The 26794-nt window shown below is 46.5% G+C and overlaps 1 protein-coding gene across 1 annotated transcript in view; it reads left to right on the plus strand.

Moving 5' to 3' along the window:
- Window positions 1–18924, plus strand: part of LOC108801368 — a 21533-nt gene extending 2609 nt beyond the window's left edge. Inside the window, exons 2-10 of the mRNA XM_018573295.1 lie at window positions 1715–1841; window positions 3189–3262; window positions 5258–5624; window positions 6399–6444; window positions 12356–12851; window positions 13277–13403; window positions 15321–15394; window positions 17036–17365; window positions 18824–18924. Of these exons, the coding sequence (XP_018428797.1) occupies window positions 1715–1841; window positions 3189–3262; window positions 5258–5624; window positions 6399–6444; window positions 12356–12851; window positions 13277–13403; window positions 15321–15394; window positions 17036–17365; window positions 18824–18924 (1742 nt within the window). The remainder of the gene's footprint in view (window positions 1–1714; window positions 1842–3188; window positions 3263–5257; window positions 5625–6398; window positions 6445–12355; window positions 12852–13276; window positions 13404–15320; window positions 15395–17035; window positions 17366–18823) is intronic.
- Window positions 18925–26794: the final 7870 nt, after the last annotated feature.

The raw sequence follows: 26794 nt of genomic DNA on the forward strand, positions 1-26794 counted from the left end.
TGGTAGAGGGTGTCAGAGGGGAGGACAGAAGCGCTACGCGTTTCGAGGCTATGCCTCTTTGTCAAGCTCTAGTGAAAAGTGGACGGAACAGATTAGCGGGAAAGCCGCGATTTATAAAACTGACAGCTGGGCGGGGCTAGCACTCGTGGCCTTATGCTGATAGGAGTATGAGAGTGGAGGGGCGGAGTGGGCATAGCGGACCGCCCATATTAGTCTCGAGTGGCATCTTGTTCTGAGCCAGCGGGTCATATCTTGCTAGCAATCCAATAACCGAAGAGTAAAAATGAACTAATTTAAACGGATTTAAACATTAAGCATGCCAAGCAAATTTTATTCAAGAGATTAAAAAGATTAAACAAAGTAAATCCGGGTCGATAATCAATGGTACTGGAAACAAGGAACAGGAGACGTCAGGGCAGTTGCAGAGACAATCCAGCAATGAGTAGGTGTGGAGTCTGGGTTTAAATAGTGAAGGAAATGATTTGGATAGCATCACTTGCTGTGAGCCTTTTGGAGAGTGTCACTTCCTGTGAGCCTTTTGGAGAGCGTTCTTCCGCGGACAGTCCTTGGCGCGCGCATGCGCTCAGGCCCATTACGGGAACCCCGGCTTGGCACATGCGCAGAAGCAGCAGGTCTCTGACAGGCACTATTCTGAACACTGACATAGAGCCCCATTATGACCACTGACACAGGGGCACTATTCTGAACACTGACATAGAGCTCCATTATGACCACTGATCCCGGGGCAGCATTCTGGTGGTGTAGACCAGGAGGTGGGGATTATAGCGGCACACACAGCATGCCATGCCAAAATGTATGTAATGTATGAGTTTGATAGCCGAACCCATTTTGCCCCAGAGTAAAATATGGAGCTAACAGTGCTAAAGGAAGAAATGCCCCAGCATCGGTGTGAGGAAAATTGCCCCTGCTCTGGTGGTGTCACTGAAAGGAAAAAATGCTACTCTGTCAGTGGTGTCAGTCCAAGGAGGACTGCTTTGACATCTGTGTTAGTGGGGTGAAGGAAGGGAGCAGGTAGTCTTGGGGAGAAACTGTGTGTGTGTGTGTATAAAAAAACTGAGGCCCTGTGTAGCTAGAGAGCAAGGTGAGCTGAGCCAAAAGTCAGAAGACTTGCCTTCTCGTCTAACATTAATACCTGACTTTTGGCTGAAGAGATCATTGGGATCTGGGATCATTTTGAATGCTTAGAGAGATGGCTCCAAGCATTCAAAAAGATCCCAGAGGTGTTCAGTAGGGTTGAGGTCAGGGCTCTATGCAGGACACCCGAGTTCCTCCACACCATACTGGTCACACCATGTCTTTATGGAGCTGGCTTTGTACACAGGGGACAGTCATGGTGGAACAGAAGAGGAGATTTCCCAAACCTACTACAAAATTGGAAACGCACAATTGTCTACTATTAGTATGTCTTTGTATGATGTATTATTTACATAATGTATATACAGCTGCAATGCCTGGAGGTCTGTGGAGGTTATTAAACTAGCTGCCAGATTGTATACGGATGCTTGGGGATGCTCATTAGGACCCAGAATCATGTTGCTTGAAAAATAGTATTATATGACTTTACAGTGGATACCATGCAACTGTTTCCCGTATATTCTCGTTGCCTCTCCGGTAATTTGGGTAAACGGAATCAGTTGATTGTAAGCTCTTGTTCCCTTTCTTGTATTTACCTCCTTACATCTTTAATTTCCAGGAAATTTTCACCCATTGGATAAGCCTGTGGAGTGGAAAGAGAACTTTAAGGAAGCGATGTCGGCCTTGGAAGAGAGTGAACTGAACAAGAATACTACAGACTTTCTAGTTCCCATATTCATCTACAGGTGAGACGTGTTATCGGAGATGTTTAACCAAAATAGAACAGAACTCATAACCAAAACACAACAGGAATATTGGCCCTCAGAGGCAGCTGTTCTCTGGCCTCTGATGGAAACAAGCTGTGATCATAAATTTTAGATCCTACAACTGATCAGGTTTCTTTCATTCAGATATCAACTCTAATTGTCCTCCATTTGCACCCACACTGCCTCCATCTGACAAGTAGATGTTTTATTCCTAACTATGAGCAAAGTGATTTAGGCATACCGTGTTTCCCTTTCAATGATATCAAGTACGAGTCGCCAGCACACCAAACGTCAAGCACTTTCGGGGGCCTCAAGGGTACCCCTTCATCAGGCTCAGAATGAAGGGGTACCCTTGAGGCCCCAAAAGTGCTTGTTACTGAATGGCAAAAAAAAAAAACAGTTTCCCCTATATTAAATGATAAAACATTTATTATTACCCAATTTTTTGGTAAAATATACATGTTGTTTCCTTTATTTTTTTTGTGCATTTCTATTGTTATGCTGAAGTGTTGACATTAAAAACACCTAAGGACCCCATTGCAGTCCGTGGTGGTATGTTATTGCGCATGTCATCCCGTTCAATACTTTACTCATTAAATTTGCATTGCATTAGAACAGTCTGTTAAAAATGAATGGGCGTCTATCATCCAGTCATGACAATGGAAGAAAAAACTCGAAATGCAGCATTTTTTGAATGGCTTCATGGCATGCACACGGCGGTGTTCTACACGGTCCATAGCAGGCTACTGTACTTCACAGCAAATACGTTGTCATATAATGCAAAGTAGCTTTTATACACTTCATTTCCTGCACATACTTTAGAACTATATTGGGTCAAAGCCAATTCCTCCACCAGAACATTACTGGAAACTCACACAAACATGGGGAGGCTACGTAAACTCTTTGCAGATAAAAACCTTTTGGAAAATAAATCCACAATGCAAACCTCCAACCAGGGCCGGATTTACTTCCTCTGCTGCCCCAAGGCCAGGTTTCCGCAATGCGCCCCCCCCCCCCTCGCCCCTGAATGCAGGCTGCATACAAGTGATTTTGTACAAGTGATCACTTGCACAAAACAAGCGGCGGCTTCCCCACTCTACATTTAGCCCTGCTTGCCCAAAGCAGGGCTAAATGTAGAAAACAACCGCCTGGTGCCCGGCGCCCAGAACTGCATGTCCTGGGTGTCGGGAGATAGGAATTCCACACCCCTGTTGCCCCTCTACTGCTGCCCCGAGGCCGGGCCTTGGTTGGCCTTGTGGGAAATCCAGCCCTGTCTCCAACCGTATCACCTCCTGTAGAGTGAATGTTCTATTTCTTTCCTTTCAGTGCTGCATACAATCTTCCAGAACATGAACAGGAGGATGTGAAAGCTTTTCTTGAGAACTGTGACAAGATGACAGGTAAATAGCCTCTTAGCTAATGTGACTACAGATCCTAAGGGTTCCGTCAGACCTTCGCAGTCCATTGTGGTGCATTATCACACATGGGCTACCGTGCAGCGTTTTGCTCTTTAATGTGTATTGCACTACTGCAGATTGTAAACAATGGATATCCTGCCAACGCACGGCAACGGACAAAAAACTGGAGCTGCAATATTTTTTCAGCGGCCTCATGACATGCGCATTGTGGTTTTCTACAGGGCGGGTGCATGGTGGGCTACTACTACTCGTGCTGTGGAGGGTCATTTTAAAAGAACAACACTACACTGCACTGGACATCATGTCATGCATTACTGTGCAATGCGGTAACATGCAATCAAAAGCAAGTTTCCACAACACATAGATCTTGCTCATACATGTTCTGTGGACTAGTTCAGACTTGCTGTACTTAGAACCAGGAAGCGATGAAAGCCAATGGCCGTGCAGATTCCGGCGTCAATGTCTAATGTTGGATGCCGGGCTTCAGGTGTTCGCGAGGTTACGCAAACAACAGAAAATGATTTGCCCATCCCCGGTGTAGGTAAAATATTCAGCTTAATACACCCATTCATTTCCAATATCACGGGTTGTCAGGAACATGCACTGAGCGCCACCTTATAATTCTTTCTGTCAATGCACTAAATATTTTTTATTATTTAGAATTAAATTGTGAACGGCCATCTTTTACAGTTGTTGGTGTCTCGTTGTGTGTGATTGTAAAATGTGTGTATAGCCAAAACCTTTTAACTAGTTTTGGATGGTGTAGTGAAAGGCTAAATTTGACATTGAGAGAGGTTTGAGGAACCCCAAACTTTTTGAAGAGAATGAGGTGCAGGAGTTTTACTGCACACCGTGCCACCCTCATTTTCTATGTCACTAACGACAACAGATTTGGCTTATGTGCCAAACCCTCCTTGGTGAACTGATTTTATGAGTCCCCTAGCCAGTCAACTGTAGATGTGGGTATGTAGAAAAGCACATGGCTGTCTGGGCGAGGACTGGGTTCACCCCTTGGCAGCTCGCGGAAGGTTGATGGTGCTCAAGCAACCTGTCTGGGTGAGGACTGGGTTCACCCCTTGGCAGCTCGGGGAAGGTTGGTGGTGCTCAAGCAACCTGTCTGGGCGAGGACTGGGTTCACCCCTTGGCAGCTCGCGGAAGGTTGATGGTGCTCAAGCAACCTGTCTGGGTGAGGACTGGGTTCACCCCTTGGCAGCTCGGGGAAGGTTGATGGTGCTCAAGCAACCTGTCTGGGCGAGGACTGGGTTCACCCCTTGGGAGCTCGGGGAAGGTTGATGGTGCTCAAGCAACCTGTCTGGGTGAGGACTGGGTTCACCCCTTGGCAGCTCGGGGAAGGTTGATGGTGCTCAAGCAACCTGTCTGGGCGAGGACTGGGTTCACCCCTTGTGAGCTCGGGGAAGGTTGATGGTGCTCAAGCAACCTGTCTTGGTGAGGACTGGGTTCACCCCTTGGCAGCTCGGGGAAGGGGGAAGGTTGATGGTGCTCTAGCAACTTGCATGATACAATGTAGCACCTGCCCAGCACCCCTAAAAAGTGTATCATAGAACATGCCGTGTATAACCTGCAAGTATTTTCAAATCTTTCTTCTGTGCAGCCAGGAAGATCTCTCATCCCAGGAAGAGTTATGTATAACTTGATTCAGTCCTGCCCCTACTCATGATCCCTCTGTCCAATGTAAGCACCCCGGCTGTCTAAACAGAACCCTCATTGGACAAATGGACTGTGGGGGCGGGGAGCAGAGCTTAGGTGGAAGTTGAAGACTTGATAACCTCCGTGTGCCTGGGATTGATGGTCTTCCCAGGAACACTGAAGGACGCCTTCTAAAGGTGCTTGCAGGATATGAACAACAGAATATACAATGCTGATATCCTTGCAGAGGTTGTGGAAGGATCTGGTGGGGTGCTCGTTGTCCTCATTCGTAGTGTGTGACTTGATTTTATACCGGAATTCCTTTTTCAGGAGTTGTCCCCATCGTTGTTCTCACCAAAAAAACCAATGGAGATTTCTTTGACTTGGAGAAAAGATTCAGACTTATGGGAGCGGAGACCGTGATCTCCATCGAGAATTACACAAAGGAAAGCAATGTGAAAACTCTGAAGAGAACCACCGACATCCTGACGATCATCGTACATGCCCTGGACAACGTCACATACCGCCTGGGTCTGCCAAGAGACCCGAAGAAAGATCGCATAGAGAGGAAGAAATTCCTCCTCAACTACATCCACGAGGCGGAGCTTAGATATGAAGATCCGAAAGCAATAAAGGAAGACACAAACAAGAAAGAGAAGAAGGAGAAGAAAAAATCAAAGGGGTCTTGTGTGGTTCAGTAACATTGTGACAAGTAGGGATCAGTGGATTGGTTCCCACAAACTAGGATTCCCATTGGATCTAGCCAAATGTTTACAATGTAACAATTGTCAGCTTCACTGATCCAATCTTGAATTCTGCTAAAGGGACCTTTAGATCCCTCACCAGGTCTGCCCCCCCCCCTCCTCCTCTATGCAGAAGAACCCCACTCTGCATCCCATAGAGGGGGATCTCTGCTGCCCCTTGGTACTTATTATGGCAAATTTTGCCTCCTGTCCCTCCCCCATGCAAACTATAGGGTCACTTTACCATGTTAGTTAAAGTCTAACTCAAGCCAATTTGTTTCTTCAGTTCTGGACAGATTTCTGTCTGTGAGATTTTCCCCTCACTTCCTGTCCCTGTGACACCCCTTAGAATCAATGGGAGCAGTTGTCACTGGGACAGGAAGGCACTGGCAGTCATAAAAACGTTTTCAGAGAGATTTACCCTTCCTCTCTCTACTAAAGATGTGTTTTTGCCTGTGCCCTTGATGTAGAGATTTCCCCTCACTTCCTGTCCTAACAGGAAATCACCCCAATACCTGCCAGAGGCTCCAGCCCTTTCCTGTTCTACCCAAAACATTTTTATTGGTTGGAATTTTTTTGTAACTATTTTTTTTAAATTGAAATACACTTTCCTTAATAAATGTGCGTAGGGTGTGAATAGGGCCACAGACAAGACTTGATGGGAACAGAACGGTTTGGTAAACTTTTTCCTGTTGGAAGATTAGGACCTAGTCCTCTTTTTGTTCTAGACCCTCTTCCATGGTCTCATCGAGGGGTGGGGAGTACGTGGTGCAAGTAAGGAATTAGACTTTTAAAATCCCCATCTAACTTCCTAAAGGAAATCCCATGACGGGGAAAGATCTGGTGGTCTGCGCTGACCTATAGCAGAAAATGTTAACCCTGAGCAAGTATGCAAATCATGACTTCACTGGCTGCATGCTTGTTTCAAGCCAGAAACTCTAAGGCCAGAGGATCAGCATGACAGCAAGGCTCCTTAAGGTGGCCACCCGTGACAGCACCAATATTTCCTAATGACAGGTTTCCATTAGCAGCAGATCACAATGTCAAATGATGAAATCTCCTAAAAGGAAATTTTGATGCTGTTGAGTCCGTTGAATTTTAATATTTTATATAATTGTTTTTCTATATTTAAACTCATGTTGTCTCTCTTTTACCTTCTCTCCTCTCTCTCTCTCCCCCTCTCTCTCTCCCTCTCTCTCATTCCTCTCTCTTTCCCCTCTCTCTCTCCCTTCTTTCTCTCACTCCTCTCTCCCCCTCCCCCCCTTCTCTCTCTCTCTCTCCCTTCTCTCCCCCCTTCTCTCTCTCTCCCTTCTCTCTCCCCCTTCTCTCTCTCCCTCCCTTCTCTCTCTCTCTCTTCTCTCTCCCCCTGCTCTCTCTCTCTCTCTAGCACATTCTCTTATGTAAATTTAAACTTGAGCTATGTTGATAAAAGGTAAAGGGAAAAATGGAAACAAAAGCTCCAGCTGTTGGCTGGTTAGAAGGATACAACATATTAATATCCTAACAAAATATTACAAAATAAAAAGATATTTTCAGTTTTATTTTCTATTATTTTTATCACAATTTATGAAGAAAATATACAACAGAACATACAAAACCTCTTTATTTCATCCAATCATCTGTACAGTTTATAATGATCTTATTTCTGTCTCTGAATAAAATAAAATAAATGTATACACTGACACCGGACTCTTCAATGATTACATGAGCTCTCGAGGGTTTTCATGCACACCGGGCAGATTTATCATTCACACTTAGTTTTCATACAGCGTCGGTGTCATTATAAAACGTCTCTGGGTAGTTTTTCTCCACATTTACAATATAATGTGATTAACAGAAAAGGAGTAATGCACAAAGTAGCCCTGGATGTCACGTTAGTCCCCTGACTTCAATTCCTTCTGAGTCACTGGTCAGGAATAAGGATCCAGGCTTCACTCTGATGTTCCAGATCTGCGTGCTTGTTGACTGGGCAGTGACTCGCTTAGTATTTAAGTCAGGGACTGCCAGGTAATTAGCATTTCCTGTTAGACATCAACATGGGCACTTCTTATTTTTCTTGCATGACAGAAGTCCTTTAAAATACAAATTTAAAAAAAACAACAGCAAATTTGTACAGATGGAGTCTCCAGTCTATGAACATTTCACCAACTATAGCCAATCCTAAACCTGAGGTATCCATGAATCTCATTGGAGGAAGCTGGAGGAGTTTTTAGTAAAGAATATCTAAACCCAAGAACAGAAATGTCCTATGTTGCAGCTTACAAGCCCCCCATGTGATAGAAGATGGTGGTGACAGGTACTCTTTAAGGGGATGCTGTGGGTCCGAAAGACCCCTAGTGTCACCTTTATATTCTAAATAAGCTATTGAAGTGCAGATCGCACTTCAATAGCGTATAGCTGGGCTTCAGACGCCCAGCAATGACACCTATGGGACCGAAAGGGATGCAATCTGCATCGCTCCCGTTCCCATAGAACGGGGAGGGGATCGGCAAACGGAGGTTTGCCCATCTCCTCCCCAGCTTCCCGCCGCCACCAAAGAAGCCAGTCCCGGGCTCGTAGGAGGGGCAACAGAGCCCGGGAAACAAGGCGGGGTGTCGGGTGGGGGGAGCATCCTGCCAGGCAAAAGCCGCCGGAAGTCTGTTTAAACAGCCCCGATGCCAGTGATGTACACTGTACGTCGCTGGTCATGAAGGGGTCAAATCACATGCAAAAACTCTTTAATAAACAAGATAGAAAATACACAAAACCTTTAAAACCCCCTAAACCCGATTATCCGGCTATAGCACTTTATATTCCCATCATAGTGAGTTTGTATCTGCACAGTTCATGACGTCAGATCTTTATAGAGTAGATATTTAGAGCTCTACACTGTTACATTTCTTTAAGCGTTGGTAGAAAGTTGTATCTTCTACTTTGTGTCCAGTTACATCTCGGCATACTTAGAATTCCTTAAAGTGACATTAAACCCTCAGATTTTGTAACATAAACCAATACTGTAATGTGCGCCTTACTGTAATCCATGGTTGTTTCCCTATTTGAAAACTTAGAAATGTAACATTTCTAGAACACAGCATTCCGGTAAGAGTCTTTGTTGTACCAGGATAGCAAGCAATTGAGCTGCAAGTTAGAAAATAACTCGCTAAACTATTGCTAGACTTGCTGAGCTTCACAATTCTGTTGCACAATTACAGCGAGTCTCCCGATCAACGTGCTTTGTAACAGTGCTGTACAGCTGCAGAGCTCTTGCTAAGACCTGCAGGACTCTCGCTGGAGACTTGCCGAGCAAATTTTACTACAAATTCAAAAAGTGTCGCCTAGAACTTGTGCTGCGAGTGTTCTGCGAGTCTACAACCTGCCAGGAATGTAGGGTTGCCACCTGTCCAGGATTCACCTGGACAGTCCGGGTTTTGAATGCTGTGTCTGGGTTTCATGGCAGCTGAGACCCGGACACAAGATGTCAGGCAGACGGGGCAACCAAAATTAAGATAGGGGCTACTGGCCCCCCACTGAAAATAGTCGGAACTTTGATATTTACATATGAATGGGAGGTGCTATTTACTTATGAATAAACCAGAACTCATTCTCCCCCCAAAAAATGTCCGTGCGTCGCTAGAGTGTTCGGGTTTCGCTTGCAGAAAAGGTGGCAACCCTACAGGAATGTGCGCAGCAAGTTACCAAGAATTACAATGTAACCCGGACACAAGTTTGTGCCAAGTTATCCTCGCTATCTGGGTATCTGTAGAGAACTCAGATGTATCTGTTGGCCACACGGTTGCCCATTCCCTCGTCTTTCTATAAATGGGTTCATATGCAAGCCATACGAGTCTCCTGAGACAAACCCGCCGCATTGTCTACATTCATCATTCTTTCATTATTCAGGTCAGCTGCATGTATGTTGTTCAGTGGTACAAGAATCTCACTCCATCCCCCCAACATGACAAGGCACACAGGTATCAACTCCTGGGTGCCAACATCAGTCCATTGCGCTAGCCAGGAAACCCAAAATAGTTCACGTGTCTCCCAAACACATTTCTTCCTGATCATGGGACTTCCTCAGAGGGGCGTACATGATAAAATATTCTATTTTGCTGCCAAAGGTTTATTGCTCCCCTAAGCATTCCATTCAGTAACATTGTATCATCCCACAGATTCATGAGCAGAAGTGTGCACACAAGCCTGTACATATTCCTGTGCATAGATGCTTAAACAGATTGGTGACATTGCGCAGGCAGAAGAACATTGGCAAGCATGTGCATTAGTGTGCGCACATCCCAGCAGATGCACAAATGTATGTGCAAGCCCACCACTGACATCGCTGCCAAGTGGTCTACCTAAGCCTGAGTCCTGCAGAGCCCCATTGCTGGATGGTCTTTCATCTGCACTCCTGTGCACTCTTATCTCTCATCTTCAACTTGTTCCTGACCTGCTTCCGTCTGTTCTGCGTTGCATTCCCCTTGTCTGCTTATATTTTTTATGTTCATCTGTGTTACCAACCTTGGCCTGGACTTTTGACCAATGAAGCAACAACCGGGGTGGGGGGGTATGATGCACAGTGAACACAACAATGCCGCACAGCCTACACAGTCATTCATCATGCAAATTATGCGGCTGCACTGAGGCCATGGCCATGAGAACCCAGTGAGCAGCCACTTGATCAGAGAGGCCCGCCTCTAGCTGTGCTCCGGTGTACCCGGCACAGAAATGTAAGTGGTTCTACTGAATGTGGGGGATATAATGCATGTATGGCGATCTGCTGCCTGTAGGGGGGCCGCTCCATGTAGAGGGGTCTGATGTCTGTAGGGGAATCTGCTGCTTGGAGGGAGGTCTGCTGCTTAGGCATAACTGGAAACGTCAGGGCCCGGTGCAAGAAACCATGAAGGGCCCCCCCACCCCCACCGCCATGGGAAGGAGCTGGGGAGAGTTGGCCTGCTGCATGCTGGGAGCTGAGGCAGTTATCGGGGCCCTCTTCCTCCTGTCCGGGCCCCACCAAGTGCTGGAACTACCAGAGTCGCAGCTGTGAACGGGCCCTGGTGTTCCCCCGTTAACCACCAAGGTGCCGACATTGCCCTCTGGGACTACAGCTCCCAAAAGGCAGACACTCCGCAGCTCTTTCCAATGATGGTTAATATGTGGTTGTAGGTGGTCTCACCAGGGCTGCGAGCGGTCTCACCAGGGATACGGGCGGTCTCACCAGGGCTCTGCAGGGTCTCAGGTGATAGAATGCAGGGTAAGGGCTGCTGACAGCTCGCCCACACTCTGTGTCTGGGTTGGTCCCCCCTCTGCCTGACACCGCTTCTAGACCCCTCCCCCTCCTTCCCGGGGCCCTTAGGTGCAGAGCTGGCCCTGGCGGGACCTGCAGAGTGGAGGGAGGGAGCCGGCGGGCAGGTAATATTTTTAAGTCTCCCACCCGTCCACTGATCCTGATGCTGCGTGGCCGCGGCCAATGCTCCCCCTGTCCTGCCCCCCTCCCTCCTAGCTTCTGCAACCTCTCCCTCTTACTGCCCTGATCGGACAAGCTGCGGTCCGGAGCAGGCTGATGCATAGCATCGGGCAGGCTAGTGGGGTGTGATGCCTGTAGGGGGATCTGCTGCATGTAGGGGGGTTTGATGCCTGTAGGGTGATCTGCTGCATGTATGGGGATTTGATGCCTATAGGGGGGGATGGATGGGATGGTATTATTCTGCATTGCTGTATAATGTATTGCTGGGATTTGTAGTCTTCTGTAGCCAGTGCCATTCTACATTCCTCCTTGAAGCCTGCAGATTCCCAGAAGGACACTTGGATCTATGGTTTGAATGTTTAACTTCCTAAGACACTCGTAAGTTCAACACCAGTTATTTTTTTATTTTGCTATAAGAAGTGTTTATTTAAAAAAAATGAATGTTCTTTATCAACATAAAAAATGTAATGATCTTTACATGTGTTGAGTTATCCTTGCAACCAGAGGGACAGGGTGGATTGTGTGTGTGTGTGTGTGTGTGTGTGGGGGGGGGTGGTGTCAAAAATGTTGTTCTGCCCCGGGCATCCATAACTTGTTACACCACTGCTTCTGACCAAGATTCTGCTCACTGACATTGTATGTACCTTGCTGCCTGCATGCTGCTGACCTTGGCTTGTCTGCAACCTTGATTGTTCTTATTTAGTTTATTTGGTTCCTTGCTGGTCGTCTGTTAACAGCCCGGCCTGTGACCTGACTCCACTCTTATCCGCACATGGGTTATCCAGGGCACATTGCCAGCATTTCTCCTGCACATCTAATACCAGCACTCCCAAGTTCTGGTCACCAGTGCCTGCACTTAGGCATTTTTGCCTTTCCTTCACCCTTGCAGGTCTTGTCTTAGCTTCTGGTGGTTCTTGGCCGAGAATTGTGCACCCCCATCCCCCCCCCCCCCCCCCCCCCCCCCCCCCCGTCACCTCAGGCTCCTTATGCAGGTACGAGGCAAAGGCGGTGGTATAGAAAAGCACTTGTGGGTATAACTAATCATTATCGATGGTCAGTGTAACTGGAGGTGTGGCAGGTGTTTGTGCTAAAAGGTGTCCCTCACTCTCAATGGAGAATGCCAGACGTGCCCCTCTCTCACACTGACATAAACACAGAGGTTCACTCTCCTGGTTCTCTTCCTACAGCCTGTACAACCTTCACCTCATTGCTAATTTACACCCGCACATTACATTTGTTTAAAAGCTTAACAGCATAAAATGGAGTAAAAATGAATCAAAACCACGATCCTTCCCCTTTAACGCAGCAATAGGCGTCATTGTGAAACCTTTTCGAAGGGGTAAAACAGAAAGTAATAGAGCAGAAGTGTTGGAAGTGAGGACGGAGGTGAAAACACAGCACACAACAAACTCAGAAATGGAATATAAGGAGCTGAGAAGGAAGATTGAGACCTTCAGCCTGGACGATGGAGATCTGGGCAATCAGAGCTATGAGAGGGTCCTCCTCCAGCTGTTTGGTTGCACTGGTCATGGTAAATCCTCCTTCATCAACTCCTGTAAGTATGTCCTGGCTGGTGGAGGGCCATTTGTGGAACATGCTCAGGCTGGAGAGAAGTTAGATGGAGGAAGCATGACTATGATAAGAAAATCCTATAAACTCACCTCCAATATCCTCATCGTGGACAACCGAGGCTGCGCAACCATGACCGACTTTGAACGGGCCGAGGTCTATGCCCAGCTCGGTGAGTAAGAGTCCCAGTTACAAACCTTTCATTCAATGTATCATTTTAAGGTCTATTTGCTCGTTGTATTTCTCAGAACTCACACAACAGGATCTCCTCCTCCTTCTACCTGGGAGTTATTTTCCTGTTATATCCTTCATCATATAAATGAAATTAGAAAGACAAAATAAAAGTTAAAATAAAACAGCAACTTCTGCTGCAATACTCACCTGCAATCTAGGACGGCACCTCATAGTATGGGTTCAGAGTACTTCTGCACTGGATGGTGTTCACATGTCATGATTGTGCCATGTCATGCCATTTAGTGCAGCACCAGGCCCCATCCCCCCCTTCCTCTTCTACTGCCATTGCAGGAGAAGAGGAAAGACTTGGGAGGTCTTGTTACTTTGCTTTCTTTACCTTCTTATATTATTATTATTTTTCAGGAAATTTTCACCCACTGGATCAGCCTGTGATGTGGAAAAAGAACTTTAAGGAAGCGATGTGGGCCTTGGAAGAGAGTGAATTGGACAAAAATACTACGGACTTTCTTGTCCCCATATTTGTCTACAGGTAAGACGTGTTATCAGGACTGTACTGTACCTGAGCAAAACAGAAAGTATAACCAATGCAAAGGTGGAATGAGTGTCAGTTCCTGGAGACTACCGTTCTCAGGGCTCCGAGATTACGTAGGGCCCAAACTGTGTTCAAAGTTGCTGCAAGTGATGTGATTCTTATGGGTTCTCCTTCCTGATTAAGGCTCCAACCCCTCACCCCTTCTATTCAAAACTAAGGGGGGAAGAAGAAGCTTGATTAGAGCTCCAGTTTCAACATGAATTTCTGTAACATTCACCATCTTTCTAAAGGTGTAAACAGGGCCGGATTGACTTTCTCTGCTGCCCCAATGCCAGGTTCCTCAATGCGCCCCCCTACCCACCTAGATCACTTGTACAAAACAAGCGGCGGCTTCCCCGCTGTACATTTAGCTCTGCTTGCCCAAAGTAGGGCTACATTTAGAAAACAACTACCTGCCCGGCGCCCGGAACTGCATGTCCCAGACATCAGGAGATAGGAATTCCACACCCCTGATGCCCCTCTACTCCCTGCTGCCCCGAGGCCGGGCCTCAGTTGGCCTTGTGGGAATTTCCGGCCCCTGGGGTAAATATGACATTCACCACAATGATATGCCTGTTAACATTCACCACTCTAAGCTGGCAATGTTTTTGCTTTGGATACCTGCACTGCTCTTGCTGAAGTCCCCCTTGGTCATTAACGGCAGATTCAGTAGATGTCTTCCATGCATGTGTTGGTGTTCATCCTTTGAAAATTTCACCAGACAATTTAAGAAAGCAGAAATGTAGCTGAATGACCCTTTCTGCCCAGTTGGCAGTAACACGCTGTTTGGCATGAGGTCCACCCCGCGGTAAAGCGCACGTGCAGTTTTCAGCATTCTTTAATAAGTATTTGTTTAGTAATGGAGTCAGGTTCATAGGGAAGAGCCAAGCCCTTCTCCTCAGCTGAGGTTTAGGCCTGGGCATAACACCACGATGGTCATTACAGTGTGCCTGCTCTACTGAGGTGATGTGCACTTCTGCTCCATGACATTAACCCCCCGATCACCTGTCCTACAGACTCTGTTTGAATTTTAGTGTAGTACCGCAGAAGCTATTTCACAGACCGGATATACTGCTCAATATTTTCTGTGTACAATGGGTGTACATGACCTCTGTTTATTATACCGCCAGACAGGAAGCAGCTGATCCACCACTGCTTTGCTCTTGTGATGGTTTGTGGATCCCTATTTATCACATTCTTATTCATCATTTATTGACATACACCAAACCGAAAACCTCTATGATAAAGTCATTTTGGTTTTAGCCCCTTTGCTTCCAAAAGGTGATAAAACGCAACAAATACCCAAAACTGCCTAATCACAGGCCATCTGCCAAACCTGGAAAGAGCAGCAGCTCGTGGTATACTGAGCCTAGGGCGACCGGAGGACGCTAGTTTGTGTCCTCCCGTCACCCTAAGGAGAACTATGGGGAAAAGCCTTGACCCCATAGTTCTCCTTTAACCATTATCCCCCAATGCATTATGACTTTAACCAGTCGCCTCCAATGTTGATGCTTCCGCTGATATACTCAAGGCTTTGATTCTCTCACTGGTATCAATGTTTTTTTCCAGTTGCTATTTTGTTTTACATCTCTCCCTTGTGGGTTAGTAAGGGGAATGCTTACACTCTGATGTCCCCACCACAGTCACACATAGACTAAGAGCAAATTGAGTCAAAGCCAATTTACCTACCAATCTATGTTGCTGGATGACCTGGAGAAAATTCTATAAGCAATCTGAGAACATTAAAACTCCATGCAGATAAAACCGTTTCTAAAACTGAACCAAGTGCTGCAAGATCACAATGCAAACCAATAACCTCCCCAACGTCTTAATCACAGGACAGTAATTTTTTCTGTTTTTTCTCATTTGTTTCAGTGTTGAACACATCCTTCAAAGCCATGAACAAGAGGATGTGAAAGATTTTTTTGAGAACTGCAAAAACATGACAGGTAAGCAGTCATTAGGCCAAAAAAGTGTTAGGAGCCTACATGCCGTAGTTTCACCCATCTGGGTGCAAGTCAGTAGCCTGTTCCTCCACCTGGGGTTCAGTCAACAATCAGGCCCTTGAGAGTTGGGATGGTTTCTCACCGTTTCCTCCTGTGCAGGCTTCTGTTTATTGCTGGAGTCCCTCTTGTCCTCCTTGGATGTTGGTGTCCACCTGTTGCTGTTGTGTCTCTGAATTTTACAGCACATCAGGCCTCTTTCTTGTGTCCCAGAATCATCTTGTGTACCCTAATATAATAATCTGTTCAGGAGGGCTGTGAACATGTGAAGGTTTGTCTATGAGCACTCCTCCAGATTGGTTCATATGCCTTTAAAAGGATGACAGAGTCTACACTCTAGTTGTCTTACTCTTCCGAAGCCTGATCTTCCTAATTGTGCTGCTTTCTACCTCTGACCTGCTGGAGCCTTTGGATCTGACCGCTTCCCTGACCTTGCTTGCAGATTGGTTCATTCTCCTTTAAAAGGACACCAGAGCCCACACTCTAGTTTTCAGTAGTAGTGCTCAGATTGGGTTTGCTAGAGTGTACATCGGTGTAATCCTACTTTCCTGTGCTCCCCTAGCAAGATATCCTAGCTGTTACGTACCTTCTGGGAGACCGGATGTGAGAGGAGGCTTCCCTTGCACCTTGTGTCCTGGGAGACTCTGAGGATGGGAACAGAGCCCAGCGGGACAACAAGCGGCAGGAGTGCCAGTGGTGTTGAGCACCGTGCAAGCCGTAATCCTATGAGACGAGCCGAGGTCAGGTTCCAAGCGGGCAATTCCAGTACAAAAGGGGTCAGGCAGAAGAATGGTCAAATAACAGTTCCGTGGTCAAGGCAGGCAGAATTCAAGGTTTGTCGAGGAAGTCCGGGTCACAGGGATCAAGCAAGATATCACAAAACTGGAACAAGGATTAGCTGACGATAAACCAGCAACATGGTGGTACTGCTGCTGGGTTTATATAGGGCCAGTGATGTCATTTCCTGTGCGCCGCTATGGCGGATTTTCGTGCTGGTAGACTTCTGCCTCTGCGCATGTGCGGGATGGCGCATATTCTTGCTCACAGGTTACTGCTTCTGCGCATGCGCGGGATGGCGGGGATCCATTACACTAGCTATTACATCACTAGTCCCCGTTCCTGTATTCTTGGTTTTGTCTTCTGGTTTCTTTGACTTGTGGTTCCTGTCTGACCGCATTCTACCTAGACCCTTTATACTTCCTAAGACCGATCTTCCTGATCTTGCTGCTTTCTATCTCTGACCTGTTGAACTATTTGGATCTGACTGCTTCCCTGACCTGACCTTGCCCTGAACTTGGCTGTATTGCTGACTATGTTCCATTTTTTATATGCTTGACTCTTGTAACCCCTTTGGCTACTTATATACATTGCTCCACAGTTCCTAGCTCACCCTTACTTGGAATGGTCTTATCACAGAGTAAGTGAATCCTCCATTCTACAAGAAGAGAGATGGGCGGCTTATCCGTAGACGTAGTGTCCCCCTGAAAAATATTGTATAGTGTTGCTGCAGTGGCCTTGTTTTAAATTGTCCTGTGTTCACAGTGTTCAGCCCATCTCTGACCATATCTCAAACTATCTCTCCCTCAGGAGTTGTCCCCATCGTTGTCCTCACCCATAAATCTTGCGAACATTTTTCCAAAGTTCAGAACCAGTTTGAACGTATGGGTGTGGAGACTGTGATCGGCGTAGAAAATTACACAAAGATGAGCACCAAGAAAACTGTGAAGGAGAACACAGAACTCCTCCTCGGGGTCATCGTACATGCCCTGGAGAACGTCACATTCCGCCTGAGTCTGCCAAGAGACCCAAAGAGAGAGCGGATAGAGAGGAAGAAGTTCCTGCTCAACTACATCCACGAGGCGGAGCTTAAAAATCAGCAACAAACAATGGAAGACAGCCGCAATGAGACAGGATCAGGTTTTCTTAAGAATTGTGTGTTACTATAAGATTGTGACAAGAATAGATGAGCTGATTGGTTCCCATGAATTGGGACTCTCATTAGATTTGGACAGTCCCAATCTGCCAATGTTTACTGTGCATCACCGATTCATCCAGGTGAATTTTTGATAACAGGTAAAGGGGACCTCCCAGCTGACCTCCAATTCTCCATTTACAGAGAATGAAATCTTTGCCTCCTCACTGTCACTTTTCGGTTAGCTGTGAACAAGACAAACAGGGAGGCCACTCTTATTATCTGGTAAAGCCCCCGAGGGATTATGGGTTGGGAGTGTGATGGCCTAAAGGGGGCCTGTCAGCAGCTTGCAAGGACAGTAACATCAGGAGGGTTATTCGCTATGGAGCCGAAGGATCCAGCTGTATCTTTGGCTGATCCTTCGGCTCACTTCAGCCACCTGATACGAAGGGTTGCTGTACGGGCTATTCCCTATAGCCTGGAGAGCAGCCAAGGGCAGCTGAGAGGCTCAGCCAAGCCAAAGCAATATGCTTCGGCTTGGCTGAACCGTAGTGACAGGTTCAGCGAAGCCGAGGGCCGACCTTTCTCCATGCAAATGACGGCTCACTCCGCCCAGTTGTAATGACAGATCAGCGTCCCCAAATGAACTGGGGACGCTGATCTGTCATTAAACAATAACAACTGGGCGGAGCACAGCCGGCTCTGCCCAGTTGTTATTTAGTGGCCGGGACTCTGGCAGTTGTCGGCCAATAGGAAACTGTTGGGCAGAGCTAGAGGTGATATCACCGCTAGCTCTGCCCAATTGTTTTTATTTTGCCGCCATCTGGCAGATGCTTCATTATGCGGCGGGAGTTTGTCGCGTGCGGTCAGGTCGGCATGTGGCAGGTTTTTTAAAAATTATTTTTAATTTTCTTTTTTTTACATTTCTAAAATAATAATAACATTTACATTTTTCAACATTTTTTGAGGTACCGAGCAGAATAGCCGAGCCGAATGCCATTCGGCCCCTAGGAGAATATATGAGAATAGGGGCGAATGGTAGCGAGTGAGCTGCTGGAGCTTGGGCTCAGCCGATCCAGAGTCGAACTCCTTCTGCACTTCGGCTCAGCCAAACATACAGAGCATGTTCAAGTGACCGAAGGCAGCCGATGTACGGCTGGAATCAGCCGTACAAGCCAGAAGTAAGCCACCAAACAGCATTTGACTCACTTGCCTGCCTTCGACAGCTTTGTGAATAACCCCCCAAGTATTTTATATGTTTTTCCTTTCCATTATTTATTTATTTTCATTGATTTGCAATGCGCCTTTAAAACTTGCTAGAAAATGCGGCTGCTGTCGGGTGTTAGAACCAGATCATGATTATTCATTAGTGGAGCCTCCGCCTACTTTCATCAGAAGTAGCAAAATATTTATGAATGATAAAATATAATGGAAAACAGTAAGTCCCCCTGCACTCCCTACAGGGTTCCCGGTCCAAGTAACAATCGTGGCGCTCGAAGTGACGATCACGGATGGCGCCGTGCACAGCAGTCAATGGAAAATAGAAATCACCAGCTCTCAGTAAATAAAGTTCAAAGAATAACGTCCATTTATTTGGACCAAACGTCACATGTCTCTGCCCTGATGAAGGGACCCCGCGTGGTCCCGAAGCGTTGGATTATGCGATATGTGTGACGTTTGGTCCAAATAAATGGACGTTATTCTTTGAACTTTATTTACTGAGTGCTGGTGGTTTCTATCTTCCATTGATAAAATATAATATCAATACCGGAATGTCAGGAGATAGTGAGCTCGTCTTCCGTGCGGATTGATCAAAGACATCAAAATAACTTTGTATAATAATCAGAGATATAGATAATATAACAATAACATTACTTTCTGCAGGGGGTGTAAGCAGTGAAAGGAGAAGCAGCACAGCGATGAGCTCATCTCGATGTCACTCTGCTTTCTCCTCCTATCACCATGTGCCTTCTCCAAACACTAACAGGGCTATTCACAGAAGAGTGAAGAGTTTGGAGAAGGCCGGAGAAGTGAACAATCTAGGACAACATCGCTGATCTGGAAAGTGAGATGAATTGGAGAATTTTTCAAGTTCAGCGATGTTTTCCTAGATTGTTTGCTTCTCCAAACTCTTCACCCTTCTGTGAATAACCCTGTAACTGGTTGATTGCATTTGCTGCTTCTTCATCTCACACCTCAGCCCTGCTGTACAGGGGCTATAAGAGGCTGATACCGGGTCACATTCAGTTTTATACAATGACATTTATATTAGTGATTCCAGAGCTGCAATGACGTATTCTTTTATATCTGCTCGGAGTTTAGCTTTCAATATGTATCGGTCATAAAAGAACTTATTAGTAGAGGAACCTCTTCTGTAAAAATGTAACTTCTGTGTGAACAAATGTAATTTTGTAAATAAAGAAAACTGAAAACAGAACAATTTTGTGAATAAACTTTATTAGTATATTTGTTCTACATTTACAAGCATTGATGAGAGGTGTGTTGGGGGGGAACCTGGAGGGAGATCGTTTCATTCCATTGTATCATGGCGGCTCCATTGGTGGGGGAACCATACAACTATCAGGGTGACGGGAGAACAGAAGACGATCTGAATGATCAACTCCGACACCTAGAAAAAGATAAAACACAGGAAGTCCCTCAGAATGACTTGAGGATCCAACATTTTGAGGTAATTTCATACAGAATATCAGTTATTTTCCTGAATCTAACAAGGTCAAAGGGAAGCCCGTACCCCTGAATGACATGCTTGTTCCAGGTAGGAGACTCTGTACTGAAGCTGCTGGATCAGCATGAGAGCCAGAAAAAAAGCATTTTCAAAAGGCGAGGTCAGCAATGGCAGTCACCCTTATTTCCCCCGATGGAGGTCTCCTTTCTCTCAGCAGTAGACTCATTTTGGGAAATACATTCTAGTATCTGGCAGGTGTCTAAGGACCCGTTCACACTAAGGCCATGCGATCAATGCACAGCACCGTGCAATGCATCTTCTGTGTGTTAGCAGCAGTGGCGTAACAATCACCATAGCGACCCAGACGGCCGCTATGGGGCCCGAGGCACGGCGGGGCCCGGCCAGGACATCTCCCTGATGCCATGCGGGCCGCCTGGGTCGCTATGGCATCTTGCTTGGATAGCCAGGCTGCTGGCTGTCACTGGCGGCTGTGAGGAGGCACGCTCCGTTCCTTCTCACAGCCGCTGCTGAGTTGGTGACAACCAGCAGCTTCGCAGGAGGTGGCTGGGCCCGTCATCGGCAGTGATCGAGGAGGCGGGGCCCGGCGATCGAGGGGGCGGGGCCCAGCGTAACTAGAAATCACAGGGCCCCATACAAAATTTTGCTATGGGGCCCTGTGATTTCTAGTTACGCCCCTGGTTAGCAGTGCAGGAGGCATGTTGCATTGCCCTTCAGCCCTCCTGTGTTCCTGAGATCCTGAGTTTGATTGTTCTGTTATCGACCCACCTGCCTTGCTTGACCCTTCTTGCTACTCTGTGCTCCTGTGACCCCGGCTTGTTCTCCTACCACTCCTGCCTGCCGCTTAGTCCTTCTCTGTCCACACGTCACTGACCCCGGCTTGTTCTTGACTTTGCTCCTGTGTGTCATCTGGTCCTGCTCTGCCTGCCTGGTGACGATACGTCTAGTGTGACCACGGCTCCTCTGGAATCCTGCACCTTCAGTGTTCTGCTCCTGTGCCAGATTCCTGCCCATTGACATTACAGAGACTGACCTTCCCTGCCACGGGGATATCATCCGGCACTCGTGCCTTTACGTGTTCTGCCATCCAGGGGCTCTGGGACTGGAGCCGTAAGGGAGGACGCCCTCATCAACCCCACCAAGGTACATGACAGTATCACAGTCCTTCCACAACTGAATCATCAGATGTAGGGGGAGCATGTAAAGAACTGGTGGCTTGCAGCAGAGCCGTAGCTAGCTCCTTTTGCACCCGAGGCAAGAACAGAAAATTGTGCCCCCCGACAGACCTGTGCGGTATGTGACATCATGCTCCCTGCCTCCAGGATTTCGTCCGATTTCATCCGAAACAAATATTTAGTATTTGCACAAGTCTAATATAAAGTAATATGTGTGCATGAGTGTGTGTGTTTGTGCGGGGGAGGAGGGGGGGGTAGAAGAAGAGGAGATTGAGGACACAGAGTCCTCTGCCCATACAGATGGGAAGATCAGCAGGCATCCAAGGAGAAGCTGGAGCCTGTGTGGCTCCTCTTCTCTCTGCCGAGCCGGGGCTGTGTTGGCGGCCTGGCGCCCCTGTTGCCAATGGCATCCTTTGCTCGCCATGACAACAGGGGTGAGGGGGCGCAGCCAGGTCGGCCATGGCTGCGCCCCCTCCCAGCTACACTTGAGGCGAGTGACTCACTCGCCCCATGGGAGCTACAGCCCTGGCTTGCAGTCACCTCTTATGAGAGCCGCCTGTCCTCCGACCTCCATTGACATTGCTGGCTCTCACTCTCCTCTTGTCTAGGCTTGTTGGTAATAGGTTCATCTCACCGCCCTCCATTGATAAGATGGGGCATTAGATACAGACACTCCCCACCACACCTGTGACACCACAATCTGGTAATATAAAAGCCTGCTCGGTGTACTGGAGAACTTATTGACAAACAGTTCCTGCTGTTTTTTGACTCCTTCTCTTGTTACCTTTTCAGCTTGTCCTCTATTTCCTGTAATAAGACTCTGCCTGCCCGCTACCTGCCTCAGCCTGTGATACGGCTCCATATATCTGCTGCTTGCATTGGACTTCTGACTGTTACCTGATTCAATCTTCTGTCCATTATATAAAGTCTACTGTCTGCTCTGACCTTGTACGAATCTGATGACCCTTCCTGAACACCTCCTGTCCCAATTCTTCCTGGTTGCAGATGTTTCCCACTAGCCAGTGGGGCAAAAGAGGGGCCCCAGACCCTTCTCTCTGTTTGAATTTAAAGGAACCTTATAAAGCATAAAACAACATTTGTGACTTACGTTGGTGTCATTCCGCATTTGCCAACCGTTCCCAAAGCTGTAGAGCACCAAGCAGTAACCCATCGCCTTGAAGGCCCATTGTTCCTAAGTGAAACAAAGAGAATACAGTTATCTCAATGACACCTAGAGCAACGGTGAATCATATCATGGTGATACACAATGGGGAATGGACACAACTGGTTCACAATTTACTTACATATCCTGCCTGGAACCTATGACTATGAGGGAGGCTTATACTGGCCAAAAGCCAAAAAGCAGAAAGACCAGCCTGAAAAACAAAGAACAAAACATTGGAAGTAGAATTTCCTGAAATGAATCAAACATATAATAACTAAAAGTCAGAGGAAAGCTACTAAAGTTGTTTTGGGGTCTTTTTAGCAAATCAAACTGGTTTCTGGTCTAGTTTCTTGTGAGCTGTGGCAGAAGAATCGCCATAGCGACCCAGGAAGACGCTATGGGGCCCAGGGGGGGCCTGGCCAGGACATCCCCCTGGTGCCGTGCGGGCCGCCTGGGTCGCTATGGCATCTTAGGTTGCTGGCTGTCACTGGCGGCTGTGAGGAGGAACGCGCCTCTATTCACATCACTGACAACCTGTCTCCAAAGCATTACAATTATCACTGTGAGGGATGCAGGATTCTCTGCTCATCAATAATGAAGGAATGACGCTGATCCTCTTTGGATGAGGAGAGATACAAGGTGTCAGTTATCATACTTAATGCTTCAAGCGTTTTCTCCATCACTGACTCCTGACCTTTATATTTGGCTTCACGAGGTTCTGACATTGTTCTGTCTGTGAAGACTTTTATGAATGATGATAATTGTGGAAAGACTGATCAGTGGTCATGTTATCTGGCTCATCATAGGGATCTGTATCTCAAAAATCAGGCAGCAGGTATTCTACCTGGACTTACATTATCAGCGCTGGGTCTGCAGTAAGTGTTGTAGGAGCTGACCAAGGTAATGGTCCAAAGCAACATGAAACGAATCCTGCGATTCTGAAAAAGAGTTACAATTGGTACAGTATTTTGACTCAACGACACCAGACAGAGATACAGAATTACAAAGCAGGGACGTGCGGTCAGGGGAGGCAGGTGGGGCAGAGCCTCACCAAGTATTATGGAGGAAGAAGCTGTCAGCTTCAAATCGGAAGCTGACAGTTCTTTCTCCATTCAGATCGTCTTGTTACAGGTTACAGAGCAGGGAACCCCCCCCCCCTCCCCCCCCCCGCTGTGTGACCTGTCATGGACGGAGCGCTGGATGGTAATTACAGGCGGCGCTGCATCTGACTTTTGACAGGTAGTTAGGTTACACATGAGCGGGCTTCCCCACTGCTTGTGTAACCTAACTAATGAGGCAAGAGCTGCCACAGCCTCTACTCTTTGTTAGAGGTGTGAGGTCTGTGGATGGCCCGGACCAATGCCAAAGCTCCATCGGTCCAAGCTGTCCAATAAAAAAAATAAAAAAAACTACTGAGGACATCGATCTCAATAGCTCAGCAGTGAGGAGCAAGTGAGAGACAGGGAGGCTCCTCCCTGTCTCCTCCCTTCCTTCCTCCTTCACACTAGCTTGGGACCGGGTTGGGGGCGGGGTTTCGGCTGAAACCAGAAGTACCGCACGTCACTGTTACAAAGTCTGACTTGTAAATTGGCCAAACATGAGAAACCGTCTGAGGAATGAAGTTATGGACGCATCTCAGATCGTATCTGAAAGACTGAACCTTGTTATATCAAAGCTGAAGGCAACGATCCATCCTATGTGGAGGCGTCATATGAAGACACTATGGCCAACATCATTTTATACACAGGCCGGGGTAGACACCGTCATTATGAAACTAAAGAAATTCAGGAACAAGTCATTCTGATCTGAGAAAGCTGGTCGGATGACCAGAGAAACATCTTCAAGAAAATGACAGCAAGTCCAGTTGCCTTGATTCATAATTTACAGATATTCCACGACCTGGATGAATGAACCTTCACAGACGTAAAGGACATTTGTTGTTTGTGCCTCACGGAGTAAGTGGAGTTGGGACGAGATTTAGAATGTCATATAGGAGCCTTTATCTGTACTTTATCTGGGTGCAGTCAGAGCATACTTACAGACCAAAGGGATTCCAATGGCATCTTACAGAAAGTCCAGGTGAGTTCAACTGCCCAAAGTCCGGCAAGGATCAACTGCATGTAAAGACAACAATTAGAACTCTTTAGAGGTGACCTAATTATCTGTGCACAAGGACTACAAAAGAAAGAGGCCTATCGAGGCCAGGAGCAGAGGTGTATAGGAGACACCTATGGTGGGGAGGCAATAAGTGGCAGTAATGGAGGGGCAGAACTGGCCCACTAGACTATATTACAGAAAGACTGAAGACTTTACAAAGACCTCTAAGTGTGCAGAGGTCATGAAAGCAGGATGTAGATATCAATGTCACAAATATGGCAGAAGAGAGTAAGAGGATATAAGATAGATGGAGGGAGACACACAGGAGGAGCTGCAGATACAATATACATGCTCAGTAGGCTATTGGCTCATGCATGGATGGTGACACAAGAACAAATTGGGGTAACCTGACATGAAGATGTGACAAATGGGAACTTATTCCAGTTTATATCAAGGTTTACATGATTTGTTTTCTCTTTTTGATGCAGTTTATTGTTCATCCTGAATTCTGTTTCTCCATGTTTACCATAGAATACAGAGAACTAAGACATACTCACATTTCTACCATCCGGTGAGAAATAAGCTTCTAGTAATACAATCGCTGATAAAGCCGGAACCAGAAGTTTTACCCATTGGCTCTAAAAGAGAGAATTTCCAACACAAGACATCTGAATACACTTCGTATATCACAGATAAAAACACGCATAAGGAAGCTAGGATATAGAAGATTCTGTATGTAGGCTTTATATCCCAGAGTACCTAGAACTTGCTGGGATTTAGTATACCATATAATAGATGCCACATGGAACAGAAGCTTTCACATCACCTCTGACATGTCATCCTCTGAAGCTCTGAGCCACAAGCTGCCACAGAAGTCCAACGTTTGCATGTCTGTTGGTGGAAGGCTGGACCACAGAGTAGGCAACAATCTAAAATCTAAACGCTTAGAGGCAGCTCTTCATTAAATAGGGTTTTCACAACAGTGACCCTTTAGTATCCTGGAAAACATTAGAAGGGTGAGAGCGATACAAAGCTTGAGTAAGTCCAGTAAATATGTTAGATGTTCTTTATGGCCAGAGGTCAAAAGCCATTGCGTTTTGGGGGCTTAAAATTCCCTGTTCATCATTTCTAAGAGACAAGATAGCATGTAATAATATAAAGTGAGAATCTAAAAGAACAAACACCGGTCTATAAAGTAATAACAAAGAATAAAAATGAGCTATTGACTCAAAAATACTTTACATTGTACTAGAAGGACTTCTATTATACAAAAATATATGTATCAAATCAATCATGAGATGCCCAAAGCCACGTCCTACAAAGCCAATACAAATTCTAAATTCTAAACATTCTAAAGTAATGTATTGGCTCCATGGATATTCCTTCGTTGGGCATGTCATGATTCATTTTATAGTCTCAGTTTATTTTTTCTCATATTAGCTTGCTTTTTAGCCCTGATGAAGGGAAGCTTTGAGGCCCCAAATCACATTGGACTATGTTGACCTCTCGCCATGAAGAAAAAAATTTTTACTGGACGTACTCAAGCTTCCTGGCGCTCTGATCCTTCCAATGTTCTCCAGAAGTCTAATGTTAGCCATCTGCAGAGCAGAGTGGCAGCTTTGACTGATACAAAGAGGCAAAGCGAAGGGTTCTCTTTAAAGGAAACCTGCATTGAGAGGCGCCGGTTGGCTACTGTTGTGAAAATCCTAGTTGCCCGGCTATCATACAGTTCCAGTACTTTATGAATAGATATTTAGGGCTTGTTCACATTTGTCTGCTGCAAACTCCGGGTCACAAAGATACATTGTTTTCAAAGTGTGCATTCAGTGCAGTCATAAGGTATCTTGCCGCGATCGGGAATTTGGTAAATCGTGGACACAGCACTCGGCAAGCACATGCAGACTTAAAGGAGATGTAAACCCAACTACTAAAATCTCTAAGATTATTATTTTTGGCAGGTTGATGTTATTTCAAAGGTCATTTTCAGTCTTGGTGTCACTTGGGTGCTGGCCGTACCCCCCTGCACACCACTTGTGACGCCAATCTGCAGCTTTGATCCTGCCATGATGGTCCTTGTTAAGCCGCTTCCTGTTATAGGGTGACCATGCTCTTGGCATCCACCCTCACAGCAAGAAGGGAGGTTATATCCCATGGGTGCACCATACAGACAACCATAAAATACTACACAGAGATGTTTTACTTTCCTCACTCAATGTCTGGATTTCCCGCAATTTAGGCAAAATTGTGATCAGACAATTGAGGAAACCCAAATGCTGCCAGCCCGTGACACCCA

The sequence above is a fragment of the Nanorana parkeri genome, unplaced genomic scaffold (genome assembly GCF_000935625.1).
Source record: "Nanorana parkeri isolate BGI_ZX_2015 unplaced genomic scaffold, ASM93562v1 scaffold2320, whole genome shotgun sequence".
NCBI lineage: Eukaryota > Metazoa > Chordata > Amphibia > Anura > Dicroglossidae > Nanorana > Nanorana parkeri.